Here is a 14,880-nt window from a genome sequence, read left to right as displayed (position 1 = left end):
GGATGTATTGGATATAAGGTCAGATACACTGTAAGCCAGTTGAGTCAAGCATTTCAACCATGACCTCTGATCTTACTTTGAAACAAAAGAGTGGATAGGGAGATAAGAAAGCTAGTGTTGATTGAACTACTACTATGTAACAAGCCTTTTATGAGCATTAAATCATTTCATTTTCTTAGCCACCCTTTTATTTGGAGAAATTGAGACTTGGAGAGGGTAAATAACTGGCCAACTGTAGAGCGTGGTTATAGGGTTAAGCCTCAGACTGACCTGTTGGCAAAGCCACAAACAAGTCCCAGCTTAGAGGGCACAGTCCTCTTAGCATAATTAGGCTTGACCTTATGACGCTCCTTAGATCCTTCCTAGGTAGCTAAGGGGCTGTGGGAGGTGTAGCAAGGGCTGCCAAAACAAGTGAAACTCACAAGAACATTGTAACTATGGTGACCACTACCTTGTTTACCTCTGGCTATAAAATAAAGGCTCAGCTTGCCTCTGGATCTCTCTCTGTGGCCGCAGCCAGGCACAGGAAGATCCACCCAGATTATTCTCTTTGTCATTTCTTCATCCTTCACCACCCTCCCTCAGGCTTGCGAACCCTTGGCTGAGCTGGCTCAGCCCAGCCAACATCACACAGCCAGAAAATGGTGGAGCCAGAATTCAGACCCAAGCCTTACTTTGTTATTCTCAGATCGGAGGCTACTGGCATGTGACCGTGCCTGCCAGTCATTGTCGTAGCATGCTCTGCAGAACCTCAGGCTCCTCAGCCCCCATAGGGGACATCGAGACCAATTCGGTAGCAATGGGGACCGAGAACACAGACACCCACCCAGCTTCAAGCAGAGAAGTTCTCATTTTCTCTACTTCACATGTGGGCCTTCCTGATTTCATCCAACTTTTACTAGGGGGAACAAAAAAGAATTAGGAACCACTGTGCTGGACCATGCTACTTCCTAGAATAATTCTGTGGGATCCTGGTCAGTCACTTCTTCCTTCCGTTCTTACACAAGAAAGACTGGATGACAATGCTGAAATCCTATTGTGCTTCTTAACTGTCCAGAGAGAAGATTAAATGAAAAGCTCATTTAATGAATGAAAATGGCTGGACCACCTTGAATAAAATTCTAGATGAAGTTGTGATTCCATCAATGGCAGCAAATAGGGGGATATGATCAATTACCAGGTGGATCCTCATTGACTCGTTGCCAGATGCCTAGGCTGATGCCTGCCAATAGCATCTAACTGAGACTCAAAGAGCAAACAGGAGCCAGTCTTTTCGTAACCAGCACATGACAGGATACCGGGATCTTAGTAGACAGTCCACAGAGGCTCATCCACTTACCCATAGAGATGTAACACATGGATATACTGATTCTCGAAGAATTCATAACTGGAAATAATGTCGCCCTCTTCTATGGTTTGACCATTTTTATACCAAGTTACCTCTGGCTTGGGCTGACCTGATGATACAGAAAAAGAACATTCTTATTAAGTAATTTTACAAAAAAAAAAATCCTCATAAAGCTATGAACAAGAATGGGTAATAAGCATGTTATCTGCCTACCCTGGGGCTGTGCTGAGGTGGGGATGGGGCATACAGAATGGAAAATGCTGTCTCTAATCTCAAGAAACTATTATGAAAAATTATCTAAAACTTAGAAATAAGGCAAACCATGGATAATATCTTCTTTCAATGTCATATGGGAGCAGAGGTCCATCAAAGAATTATCTAGGGAAATGTACTTAGTTCCACTCAATGATCACTATTGATTAAAATTCCCCCTTTAGTGAATTTACATGTAAACTTGTGGATTTTTGTCCAATAGACCTGCAAATAGTCTCTGTGTCTGGCAGAAAAGTTAACTCCCTAAGTTATGGCTTATTGCCCCGATAGGACGTTAGCCACTGTTTTACCTAACCCAGCAATCCTAGCCTAATGTTCCTTTATTAAATTGTCTACTAATACCTAATTCTTCAAATGTTCTCTGATCAGGCCCCAATACTTTCTGGTTCCCTTTTTATTTAAAGAGTTTAAAAAAATCTTTGAAATGTTAATTTCATATTTGCTTAGGAGTTACTTTATCTTTCTCAAAGTTATACATTAACAGTACTTAGAGCTGATTGTAAGTTATGGTACAGAAGAGAGAAGAATGAAGTGGATTAGCAAGTGCCGTGTCTTTCTGAGGGTGAAGGAGTCTGGAATGTAGGTGTCCCAGGCCAGTACTGTGCATGTGTGACTGACGTCACCACAGAAAGTGACCTACGCTTTCTCCCTCAGAAGACTTTCATCTTACTGGTGATCATTAACTGGAGGTCATGTGAGTAGGTTAATCTGGTAAAGCCCCAGGTATTCCATTCACACCTTGGGATTTCCCCCCCGCCCCCTTGTGATGGGGCAGGAAGTTCTAGTGTGTCCCAAAGAGCTTTCTCAGTAGCCTCCATGTCATTGAAAAGGAGTTGGAAATGGTAAGAATTCCTTCTTTTTTACAGCAGCGTAGTATTCCATTGTGTAACTGTACCACGTTCTTAATCCACTCATCTGCTGATGGGCAGCACTAAGGCTGTTTCCAAATCCTAGCTATTGTAAATTGTGCTGCTATGAACATAGATGTAAGAGATCAACTGAAGGACTTGTATGCATGCATATGAGCATAAGCAATGGACACAGACAGTAGGGGGGGAGGCATGTGCTGGGGGCTGGGAGCAGAGAAGAAGAGGTCAATGAGGGAAAAGGAGACTCATGTAATACTTTAAAGAATAAACACTTTAAATTAAAAAAAGAAGAAAATGAATTGGAATGTGCTATAGGCACAGGAGGAAAGTCTGGTATTCGGAAAAATACACCTTTCTCAGTCCATCCTAGGAACAGTCTTACATTTTCTGTCTTATTTATCTCATGATTTTTGGCAAGCAACTCCAGACACCACTAAGAGAAGGACTCTATGTTCTTCTGAGATCCGAACCTTGGAGATACCTGGGACTGCTCAGAGCCCACCCTCTCTCCCTGTCCATGTCTCATCTAACTTGGGGTCTCCCGGCAGGACTACCTCTGTGCCAACACCATGAATGTGCTGAGTGGCAACTGCGGGTGTTTCTCTTTGCCTCCCCCTCCAGGCAGGCGCCTGAATAATCAGTCTCTGGAGCCAGGAGCAGACAGACCTGCATGCAAGGACTCGTCCTTCATCCGCAGTGTGTGGCTGAATCTCTTTCAGACAAATGACTAAACCACCAAAAATGAGCTTCCCTGAGAAGCCATCAAAGAGGTTGCTGGCCATAATTCATTTCCACCTGTTCCCATCAGTCTGCATCTCCCTTTGAGTCTGTTTTATTCTATTCCTTTTTAGGGAGCATTGAATTGCTCTTTTTGTGTGTGTGCGTGACTTTTTCGAAGAAAGTAAGCAAAGTATGCATGAGCTGGTTCCGGGGCCCTCGTTGTGCTCCCTGGGGCTCCGGTGTTCCATTCAGCCTGACCAGAGCTCAGTGATCCTCCAGCTGCTCCGTGGCTGACGGTTTGTTTCCCTTTGTGCGATACAGATCTGAGCAATCAGCCAGAAATGAGACTTGCACAGTGAATTGTACCTTGTGGGTGGTTCTCTTTTCTCCCTCTGTTTGCTGGAAACCTCCCCAAAATCCTACCTTTGTTTTTAAAACCTACCTGCAGGCCACAGATTGAGACCCACCTCCAACTTTTCACAAGAACTTAGCTAATATGTGTGTGTGGCGGCGAAGGGTGGAGGGGGGTGGTGGTTAGGGGGCGGGGGCGGGAATATAGGGTATGTCCAAACACTGGGGCTTTCTGGGGAGATAACAGGGCCCCGTTCTGAAGCTCAGGAGTGGAGCTGTGCCTGTCCCTCTATCTGAATGGCTATGGACATACCCCAAGAAAGAAAGGGGTCTAGCTCTGGGCTTGGAGAGGCTGAGGGCACATCCTACACTCCAGCGTCCAGACAGACCAGACTCTGCTAGGACTCTGGCTAAGGAAGTGCCACCATTTCAGAGGCTGGCCCCACTCTCCAGACTTAGAAGAAGGGATCAGGGAGAGAAGAGTTTTCTGTCTGTCCTCACAAAACACCACTGGGGCCTCCGTGTTTTTGAGGGTAGAGCCATAATCCAAGAAAGAAAGAAAACAGTGCACCAGGTACAAGATTCCACTTTCCTACCCAATTATTCTTCTACTTTCTTTTCATCAATCCTTTCCACATGTGTGTGTGGGGGGGGGGGGCGGTTGGGGGGCCGGGGGGGGGGGGGCGCGGGTTGTACAAATTCTGAGTCAGCTCTGGGCGATTTATTCTCTGGCCCAGGAGGAATTCCAGGCCCCTCCTTTTCCTCCACTGGGCACCTCTGCCTGGTGTTAACCTTTTCACTGCTGACTAGCACACCCGAAGAAGGTAAGCAGTGGGGACATGAATTTAGCCAGTTTGGGGATAGCAATAAAAGGACAATGGAAGAAGGGGTCAATAAATGGTCTGAGGTGAGGTTATTCACACACTCCCATGGGCCACAGGAAATTAAGGGAGGATTATCTGGAAAAACAACCAGTGTGGAAGTTGCCTAACCAAGAACCACAACATGAAGTGATGATCAGTAAATGTGTCCAGGAAGTGAAATCTTTTAGGGGGAAAAAAAATCATAGGTTTAATTGCTCAACTGGCTACTTGGAATAAACTTCCCAGGTAATTTTCCCAGGTAATGTTTTAGTCATGCCTTTGTGGGCCAAAGAACCTGATCGGCAGGGAGATAGATGTCAGGGGGCGATCGGCTAGTGATTGTTACCAGATATTATGCAGCGAAGCACGGTGTCTGACTTCTCAGGAACCTTCTGGGAGAGCAGCATGGATAAGAAACACAGTGTGCGCCTCTGAGGCCCTCCTGTGTCCGTCATCCTCTCATGCCACGTGGATCTGAAAAATAAAGGTGCCCAGCATCACCATTTGTTTGGGGACTCGTCTGACTTTCCCAGGAGTTAGAGAAATGGAGAAGGAGAAGGAGTGTGGTGCTGCTCCCGGGCTTATCCAAGGCTGGGATTGGCGCTCACACCAGTGGAACCTGGAAAGCAAAGAGCGCCCTCTGCGCCTGTGTGAAGCCAGCCCTATACAAGCCAGTACAGGCCCAGTTCTGGAAGCCAGGCTTTCGTTAGAGTGCGCTCTCTTGATTCATCAAGCTCCTCCCTTCCTCCTGTCCTCCCACCTTGTTTTCAGTAAACCTCTTATTTTTTTAAATATATTTTTATTGATTTCAGAGAGGAAGAGAGAGTGAGAGAGAGAGAAACATCAACAATGAGAATTATTGATCGGCTGCCTCCTGCATGCCCTATACTGGGGATCAAGCCCACAACCCAGGCATGTGCCCTGACCAGGAATCCAACCGCGACCTCCTGGTTCATAGGTCAACCACTGAGCCACGCCGGCTGGGCAGTAAACCTCTATTTTTAAATCTGTTTCGCCTCCTCTCTTGATTGCTATCTTGCGGGGAGGGGGCAAGAGCCCCCTTCACTGGTGACACTCAGACAGGCTTTCTCACCACAGCACTGTTGGCATGTGGGCCCGGCACTTTGTTGTGGGGTCTGTCCTGTGCGTTGTAGGATATATAGCCAAATCCCTGGCTTCAACCCACTGGATGCCAGTTGCAACCCTCCCCGAAGTGGTGACAATCAAAAATGTCCGCAGACATTGTCAATGTCCCTGGGGAAGGGCAGCCCTGGTTGAGAACCCCCAGTCCTAGAGGATGGCAGGACAGCCAGAGCCCAGATGGACAGGAAAGACACTCATGAGCCACAGCTGGGGCCACCTCCTCTCATTTCTCTTTCTCTCCTCCAAGTCTCTCCATATTAGACTCAAAAAGTGCATATTTGCCTCCAAAAAGAAGAGCTGATTAAATGCAAAGGAATCTCCAGGTGGGAGGTGTTCTGAAATTGGGAAAGTACTGCCCGCAAGAGCATTAGACAGGTATCCCCGGAGGGTGATGACAGTGTTTTCCCACAAACATGCTTTCATTGCTACAAGTCGACCTTAACATCTGATTGGTCGCCAGGTGTGTTATTCATTCCATCTCTTTAAACTACCTAGTGGTTTCAGCCCCTTCTGCATCTTACAGATGAGGACAGTGAGGCTTCGAGAGGTTCAACCCTTGTTCACCATCATGAAGCTCAAGTGACTGCTGCCCTAGGCTGCCCTTCATGGCTGTGCTGTGCACAACTCACACAGATCTGGGGCAGCCCTGAGAACCAGTTCTGTCTGAACCCAGGGGACCCTTGGCACCCCATCCTCCGGGCACAGTGCTAGCACCACTCTGCCCAATCTAGCCTTTGTGGTGCCCTGAGCTTGGAGAAATTTTGCTCTGTCCAGAGTTGGGTCCTCACACACCATGGAGCTCAGGAAAAGGAACGCCCACTGCACAGTAGATGCATTTAGCAAGAGCAGGAGAGGAAGATTGCTGCCTTGAACAACCAAATCAAAACACACCTAAAAGACGGAACGGACATCATCCAGAACCACAGGAAGGCTGGCTGAGTGGAAATTCTACAACTAGGAGGAAAGAGAATATCATACTCAGACTCAGAGGAGACGCAGTGCTGAAGTGAAATACTCAGGTACGGAGTGCGCGCGGAGCGGGCTGGTGGCGGAGAGCGTGGTTGGTGCTTTCAATGGGGAGGGAGTCTCAGATTCTGAGCTCCAGATCCGGGCGAGTCTCTAGGGACCCAGACTCAAACGGGAGAAGCGGGACTGTCTGGCTTCAGTCGGAACTCGAAGGCAGCTTTCTCTCTGAGGTTTGCAGCGGTTGCTGGGACTCTGTGAGGCAGAGCCCCTAGGGATGGAACTGAGAGCCGCCATAACTGCTCTCTCCGGCCCACCCTGTTGATCCAGAGCCCGAGCGACCCACCCGCCCCGCCCAAGCCCTGCGCAGAGCCATTTGCCAGATAGCCTCAGGCAAAGGCTAGATTAGCACCTCCCTAGAGGACAGAAGTTTTCCCACTGCAGACACAGCTGATTCTCACAGCCAGCTGGCCTGGAGGTCAAATCCCCCTAGTATTAACTACAACAATCAAGGCTTAACTACAACAAGACTGCGCACAAAGACCACTAGGGGGTGCACCAAGAAAGCATAAAAAATGCGGAGACAAAGAAACAGGACAAAACTGTCAATGGAGGATATTCAGTTCAGAACCACACTTTTAAGGTCTCTCAAGAACTGTCTAGAAGCTGCTGATAAACTTAATGAGATCCTCAACAAATCTAATGAGACCCTCGATGTTATGATAAAGAACCAACTAGAAATTAAACATACATGGACTGAAATAACGAATATTATACAGACTCCCAACAGCAGACCAGAGGACCGCAAGAATCAATCAAGGCAAAGATTTGAAATGCGAAGAAGCTAAAAACACCCAACTGGAAAAGCAAAATGAAAAAAGAATCTGAAAATACGGAGATAGTATAAGGAGCCTCTGGGACAGCTTCAAGCGTACCAACATCAGAATTATAGGGGTGCCAGAAGATGAGAGAGAGCAAGATATTGAAAACCTATTTGAAGAAATAATGACAGAAAACTTCCCCTACCTGGTGAAAGAAATAGACTTACAAGTCCAGGAAGCACGGAGAACCCCAAACAAAAGGAATCCAAAGAGGACCACACCAAGACACATCATAATCAAAATGCCAAGAGCAAAAGACAAAGAGAGAATCTTAAAAACAGCAAGAGAAAGAAACTCAGTTACCTACAAGGGAGTACCCATACGACTGTCAGCTGATTTCTCAACAGAAACTTTGCAGGCCAGAAGAGAGTGGCAAGAAATATTCAAAGTGATGAATGCCAAGAACCTACAACCAAGATTACTTTATCCAGCAAAGCTATCATTCAGAACTGAAGGTCAGATAAAGAGCTTCACAGATAAGGAAAAGCTAAAGGAGTTCATCACCACCAAACCAGGATTATATGAAATGCTGAAAGGTATCCTTTAAGAAGAGGAAGAAGAAGAAAAAGGTAAAGATACAAATTAGGAACAACAAACATGCATCTATCAACAAGTGAATCTAAGAATCAAGTGAATAAATAATCTGGTGATCATAATAGAATCAGGGACATAGAAAGGGAATGGACTGACTATTCTTGGGGGGGAAAGGGGTGTGGGAGATGCGGGAAGAGACTGGACAAAAATCGTGCACCTATGGATGAGGACAGTGGGTGGGGAGTGAGGGCGGATGGTGGGGCGGGAACTGGGAGGAGGGGAGTTATGGGGGGGAAAAAGAGGAACAAATGTAATAATCTGAACAATAAAGATTTAATTAAGAATCTAAAAATAAAAAAAATAAAAATGAAAAAGAGCAGGAGAGGGGCACTCAAACGCTGCAAATGGTGACTCCAGGGATGCTGAGGGTCCTAAAACAAGCCTGAGCTGAGTTCTGGGTGGAAGAGGCTGGAACTAAACACCACAGCTGTATCGTGGAAGAGAAACCCCTCTCCATATGGGTGTAACCGCCCCTTTAACATTCAGAACCAATCCTCCCTCTTTCCTGTCACTTTTCCAGGTTGTTCCAGATACCCCAAGAGACGGCTTGCCAAAGACACATCCCCTGACAACAGGTCAAGGTTTCACCAGCACCTGAACACCGCCAGATGAGCGGGAAGTGAGTAGTCAGAGAGGGACTTGGGGTGGGAGGTAAACATGTCCGAGGGCCTTGGCCTCTGCTCAGGACTGGCTGTGTCATTTGCAGGCCTGGTGCAAGATGCAAATGAGGGATTTCTTGTTCAAACATGATTAAGATATTTAAGAGGGCAATAGCAACCCATTAAACTGAGCACTGGGAACCTTCTGGGCACAGGGCCCTGTGTGAAGGCATGGACTGTGGGCCCAGGAGGCCAGCCCTGCCTGGTAGAGCCTCCCGTGGAACATTCTGCTCACAAACGCCTGCTAGTCCTGCCCCCTAAGGCCACACCTGCTGCTTCTGGTGTCCCCATAGCATTTACTTAATCTCAAGATGTTCTGTTTAGATGTTCTGTTTTCAGACTTTGAAAACAAAAAAGCGTTCCCTATGTGAAACCCGAAAGGCCTCTGAACATCAGGGTTAAAATTTTTAATTTAGGAGAATACACTTCCCTTTCTCAGGAAGAGGGTGTGCAGGAGCTGAGGTTTAACCAACCCATGAAAAGGGTAGAAAACCTGTAAGTTGAAGAAGTTGTATATTAGCATCAAAAAGGAAAAAACCACTTGGGTGTGGGACCCGTGGGCTGCAAGGGAAGTTTGAGGGCTGCAGGGATATGTGGGGAAGATGGAGCCAGTGAGATTAAAGGGAGAATTTTGAGACATTTTGGTCTGTGGTGATGAATTGGATCCTTTTGACATTCTTTAATAAAGACGTGAATTGCATTTCCAGTTATTTGTTGTTATAGGACATTTTAAATGCAACCATGCTGAGATTGGACCACAGGGGGGGTCCCTGGCTAACATGTGTTATATTTAAAAGCATCATAGGCCCCTCTCGGTGTAGACGATAAATTGGTTGCACAGAGGAGGAAGAAATCCATCTGCAGGGTGGCAAGTAGACCCCTCCATCCCAGATTAAGTGACAGGTATGCTTGATGGTTGAGGATTGGAAGGTTCTACTGAGTATGAACAGGTCACAGTTGACATGTATTTGTATTTAGTTAAAAGTCATAGGGATATCTAATGGGAAAGTTGTTCTTAACAAGGTTGAAAGAAGTATCTAAAGACAATTCAAAAGGGCAATGTTCGTGCTAGCCATCTTGCACAAGAATGAAAATGTTTAAACTTGGTGAGTGTTATTGAGTTATTGTTGAATCAAGGAATAAGCCAGAGCAGGTGTGGGTCTAAGTGCAGAGAGAACCAGGAAAATGGGTGGTGACATGCTGTCCTCCCGCTGCTGAGGAAACTGGGTCCATCCCTGCACAGCACGTGCAGAGGGAAGCCGCCTGTTACCACCATGCATTTACTCAGCCCATTCTGAGGTCTGAGCTGGAGCTCTGGGTGTGATTTGAGATAAAAGTTGATATTTCTCCGGATTATTGAACAAATAACTTCCAGGGCTCAATATAAGCATAAGAGAGGAAGAAGGGAATCTAAATCCAATTTCAAATTTTTTATGGTATTTCACAACTAGAAGGCAATTTGTATTCACGATCTCATCTACTGTCCTTGAATCACTATAAAATATGAACAAGGGTTGGGGAATCTGGAGAGAGAGAATGAGAGAGAGAGAGAGAGAGAGAGAGAGAGAGAGAGAGAGAGAGAGAGAGAGAGAGAGAGAGAATATAAAGAGACAGAGAGGGTTAGATTTAGAATCATCCCCTAAATAAAGATACTTTGTGCATTTATTGCCAGTCTAGTAAATTTCCCAAAGATGAGGGATATGCAATTTATATATTTTGAATCCACAAGTTAGTATATTGATTTGGACAAGGCACATAGTCAGGCTTCATTATCCAAGAAGGGCAGTGGACCAGGAGTCAGAAGTTGTCATCCTCAAACACTTCCATTTATCAGTTTGAATGGTGACTTAGCACAATTGGTGAACGGTCCGGAGCCAGCCTCCCTCGGTTCAGATTCTTCTCCTGACTTAGCTCAATAGACATGTCGCAACCTCTCTGTGCCTCAGGCTCCTCCACTGTAAAACGGAGGCGTGCTAGTTGTAGATGCTTCATAGGTTGCTATGAAAATTAAATGAGTTGTCGCCTATAAAGCACTTAGTACAGTGCCTGGCACAAAAACACAGGCTCAGTAAATGTTAGCACTCATCTTTTTTAAAGTGCAGCTTCAAGTTGGGCACCAGTTCATCTGACTTGTTGACGGGCAGTGATGCTGATATCTCTGTAAAATGTCTTTTTTAACAACTTTAAAGAGATGTAATTCACATACAATTCACCCACTTGGAAGTGTACAATTCAATGGCTTTCAGTGTATTCAGAGTTGTGCAACCACCACCACAATCAATTTTAGAACATTCTTAGCACTTCAAAAGGAATCCTACACCCCTTAGTTTTCCCCTCTTCATCTTCTCGTCCTCCCCTGGAACACACATCCAGCCCTGGGCAACCACTGATCTACTTTATGTCTCTATGGACCCACCTATCCTGGACATTTTATACTAACAGAATCATATAAAATGTGATCCTGTGTGGCTGGCTTCTGTCCTTGAGCATCTTGTCAAGGTTCATCTGTGATGTAGCAGGTGCCAGTACTTCAGTCCTTCTGTGGCTGATCTGCAGCTTCCTTAGAAATAGCCATTGTGGCAAAGGGATGACCCCCTGCTCTCCACACTTCTAGGAGTCTTACCCAGACAAGGTGGGTGGTGAGGCAGAGAAGGGGCTCTCCTGGCTGGAAAACTCTCCTGACCGGCAAGCAGCATAGGACCACACCCAGGCTTTGTCACTTGCTGTGGCCAAATCTACCTGCAGCTCTGCCACTTACCTAGCCCAGGTACCGAGCCTGTGTCCTCATCTGTAGAAAGAGATAATGATACTGTTCTAAGACTTAGAATAATGTAGGTCAGTGGCCTAGGAAAAACCTGTCATATAATAGGTTTTCAAGATGGCAATCATTAGGCTGCAAGGAAAGACTTCATTTGTTTCAGCCTTTTCGGCTGTGGGTTACCACAGTGATTTTTTTTTTAAGTGATATACCAATTAATGTCTAAAAATCTCTCCTGGTATACCAGCCATCTGTCATCATAATTTACAAGACATGACTCCTCATATCCCCATTCTCAGGGTCCACCGCTAAGGATGGAGGGAAGAAAGGGCAAATCAGGCAGCCCAGAGTTGAGGTGACACCGAGGACCTCATGCGGCATCTATGACTCCTCCCCAGGTGACTGCTTCCTGACAGCGATGTCCCACAGGTGACCACACTGACGAACACACCGGTTGACTCACATAGTTGGTTCAGTCACCACAGGCGCGGGGCACTGACTATGAAGGAAAGAACAGTTAAGTCAGGCGTGTTTCATGTTTCGTGGCTCCTCTGAAGGCGAGAACCCTTGAAGACAGATTTATCATTCTGTGCTAGAGCTGGATAACAGTATAGGATTACTGACATTCAGAGAAGGGGCCGCGGTGGGGTTCACAGACAACCTTGGCGAAAGAACACGTTAACCGCAAAGAAGACAAGATTTGCGTTTTTGAGCTGTTTGCTTTCTTTTAAAAATGTTTTATCTTGAATCTTACAAAGCCTAAATGCGTACATTCCTATTCTTTAAAATACATAAAAGGTAAAGCCTCCCATAAGCATTAACCCTCATCGCAGGACTTTCCCAAGAGGAGGTGCTGGCTGTCCTTTCGGGCATCTTTCTCTCCACGGACATATCTAGTCCTTTAAATACACTGAGTGGCCAGATTATTATGACCACCCCATCAGTACTTCATTGACACTTCCAAAAATACTGAATACTGAAAACTTCCTAAGCAAATACTCTCAAGGTTTTAGTATTTGCATAACTAATTCACTTCATTGTACTGATGGGGTGGTCATAATAATCTGGCCGGTCATAATAATCTGGCCACTCAGTGTATATATTTATAATGTTGTTGTATGTATGGCATTAACCTGCATATTCTTGCCATGCAGTCGGCTTATCTTACTTAATAGTATTTTCTGGAAGTCTTACAAGGTCAAGCCAACCCAGAAAGGTTGCATCATTTTGTAAAAACTGCTCGATGATCTCAGTGCTGCGTGGCACGGCAATACCACGCATAACCTGTCTGTTCTTGTGTTGATGACGTGTATCTTGGCTGGAGTTTTGTAGACTGACAACTGTGTCTCAAAGAACACTGTGGTCCATGCAATCTTGGGCACAGAAGTGGTTCTCTGGTCTAAATGCCAGGAAATGGAATTGCTGGATAGCAATTACTCATGGGTAGCATTCACATATTACATTTGGATAGATACTCCAACATGGGCGGGGCCCTTCACAGAATAGCAGAAGGCTGTGGTGACCAAGCACCCAAATTCCCAGGTTCAGCTCTGCCCCTTACTAGCTTATCTCCTCTCTGCCTCAGTTTCTTCATCTACAAAACTAAGATAGTGGCAGTAATGACTTCATTTGGCTGTTAGGAAAATCAGGTGAGTATAAAGCTCTTCCAAATAGCATAGTAAGCACTAAATGCATTAGCTATCAGGGGATTAGGGTTTAACATGAGCAAAATTACAAAAATATCCTCGCCTCAAACTGGGGGAGAACAGGTAAGAGGTTATGGGAGAAGTCTTTGAATTTTTAAAACTCTCCACTGAAGCCAGGTTTTATTTTGGCTAATCTGCTCCACGCAGATAGCGTGGCTGCTGTCAACTGAAGGAGCCAGGGAAGAGCCCTCGGCCACACAGATAACCTAACCAGCCCTCCTGGAGGGACAGGAAAGCCAGCTGTCAAGTGATCTCACTGGGGACAGGAGGGATTAGGTCTGATTACCCAGCCTAATCCAATGGCATCTGGGTTCCTGATTTTGCCATCTGAGTTACCATAGATTGGGGTGCCACACCCACGGCCACTTAATACCAGTCCCATATTAGTTAGGGGAAAGTACCCTCTTGAGATGGGTTCTGGAAATGTTAGGGGGTGAGGTGGAGGGAGGCAGACCAGGTGGGGAGAGACAACTAAGGTTTTTGGGGTGTCTTCTATGTGTCAGCCCCCAGGCTAGGCACTTGGGAAACATGGCATTTAGTCCTTACAGCTACTACTAAATGAACAGCTGGGTGTTCTTTCCCATTTCACAGACAGTGACTTGGAAGCGTAAGGGAACTTCAGTAGGTTGATGTAACAAATCTAATTCCTCACTGCCTGCAAGTTCCAGGGCTGGGCGAAGAGTCAGCTATTGCAGCTCAAGCGTTGTGCTCATCTTGGGTATGATTTTAGGGTTGCATATGAGAAACAGAGGCAAGCAAACAATGCTCACCATCACTAGTCATTATGGAAAAGCAAATTAAACCACAAGGAGAGAGCATTCAGCATGACTATAATAACATAGACAGCCAAACAGCCAAACGGGTGAGGACATGGATAAAACGACCCTCAAACGTGGCTGGTGGGAATGTAAAATGGCACAGACACTTTGGAAAACAGTTTGGCAGATTCTTAAAATGTTAAATATAAATTTACCAAAAGACCCAGAAATTCCATTCCTAGGCATCCACCCAAGAGAAATGAAACCATTTAACCACACAAAGACTTTCATGCAAATGTTCTTAGCAGGATTATTCATAATTACCAAAAATTGGAAATAACCTAAAGGTCCATTGGAAACCATCTGAATGCCTAACTAGTGAATAGACAAAATATGGTATAGCCCTACAATGGAATGCCATGGAATAATAAAAGAAAACAAACTAGGATGCATGGTCCAACATGGACAAACCTCAAAAACATTGTCATTACTATGGTCAGTGAAAGAAGTCAGACACAAGATGCCACATGTTATATGACTCCATTTATATAAAACTAGAGGCCCCGGTGGGATCCCTTGGCCTGGCCTTTGGGGATCGGGCCAAAACTGGCTCTCTGACATCCCCTGAGGGGTCCCGGATTGTGAGAGGGCACAGGCCAGGCTGAGGGACCACACCCCACCGGTGCACGATGGGGGCCAGGAGGGATCACAGGAGGGTTCCAGGGCGTGTCCAGCCCATCTTGCCCAGTCCCGATTGGCCGGACCCCAGCAGAAAGCTAACCTACTGGTCAGAGTGTCTGCCCCCTGGTGGTTAGTGCATGTCATAGCAACTGGTCGAACAGTTGAATGGACACTTAACATATTAGGCTTTTATTATATAGGATGTCCAAAAAAGCTATAGAGCCACAAAGTAGATTAGTGGTTGCTGTAGGTGGCAGCAGTGGACAGAACATTAATTAGCAATCAATAAATATGAGGGACATTTTTGGGGTGA

At 45.8% G+C, this 14,880-nt stretch overlaps 1 protein-coding gene across 1 annotated transcript in view; it reads right to left on the bottom strand.

Annotated features, from left to right (window-relative positions):
- Positions 1 to 14,880, bottom strand: part of ALPK2 (alpha kinase 2) — a 102,319-nt gene that overhangs the window by 78,831 nt on the left and 8,608 nt on the right. Inside the window, exons 2-3 of the mRNA XM_036322817.1 lie at positions 4,771 to 4,898; positions 1,340 to 1,457 (exon numbers count right to left, since the gene is read on the bottom strand). Coding sequence (XP_036178710.1) covers positions 1,340 to 1,457; positions 4,771 to 4,879 — 227 coding nt within the window. The 5' untranslated portion in view covers positions 4,880 to 4,898. The remainder of the gene's footprint in view (positions 1 to 1,339; positions 1,458 to 4,770; positions 4,899 to 14,880) is intronic.

This window comes from Myotis myotis, unplaced genomic scaffold (assembly GCF_014108235.1).
Source record: "Myotis myotis isolate mMyoMyo1 unplaced genomic scaffold, mMyoMyo1.p scaffold_m19_p_9, whole genome shotgun sequence".
Lineage (NCBI taxonomy): Eukaryota > Metazoa > Chordata > Mammalia > Chiroptera > Vespertilionidae > Myotis > Myotis myotis.
This window is presented reverse-complemented; position numbering and strand designations above follow the sequence as displayed.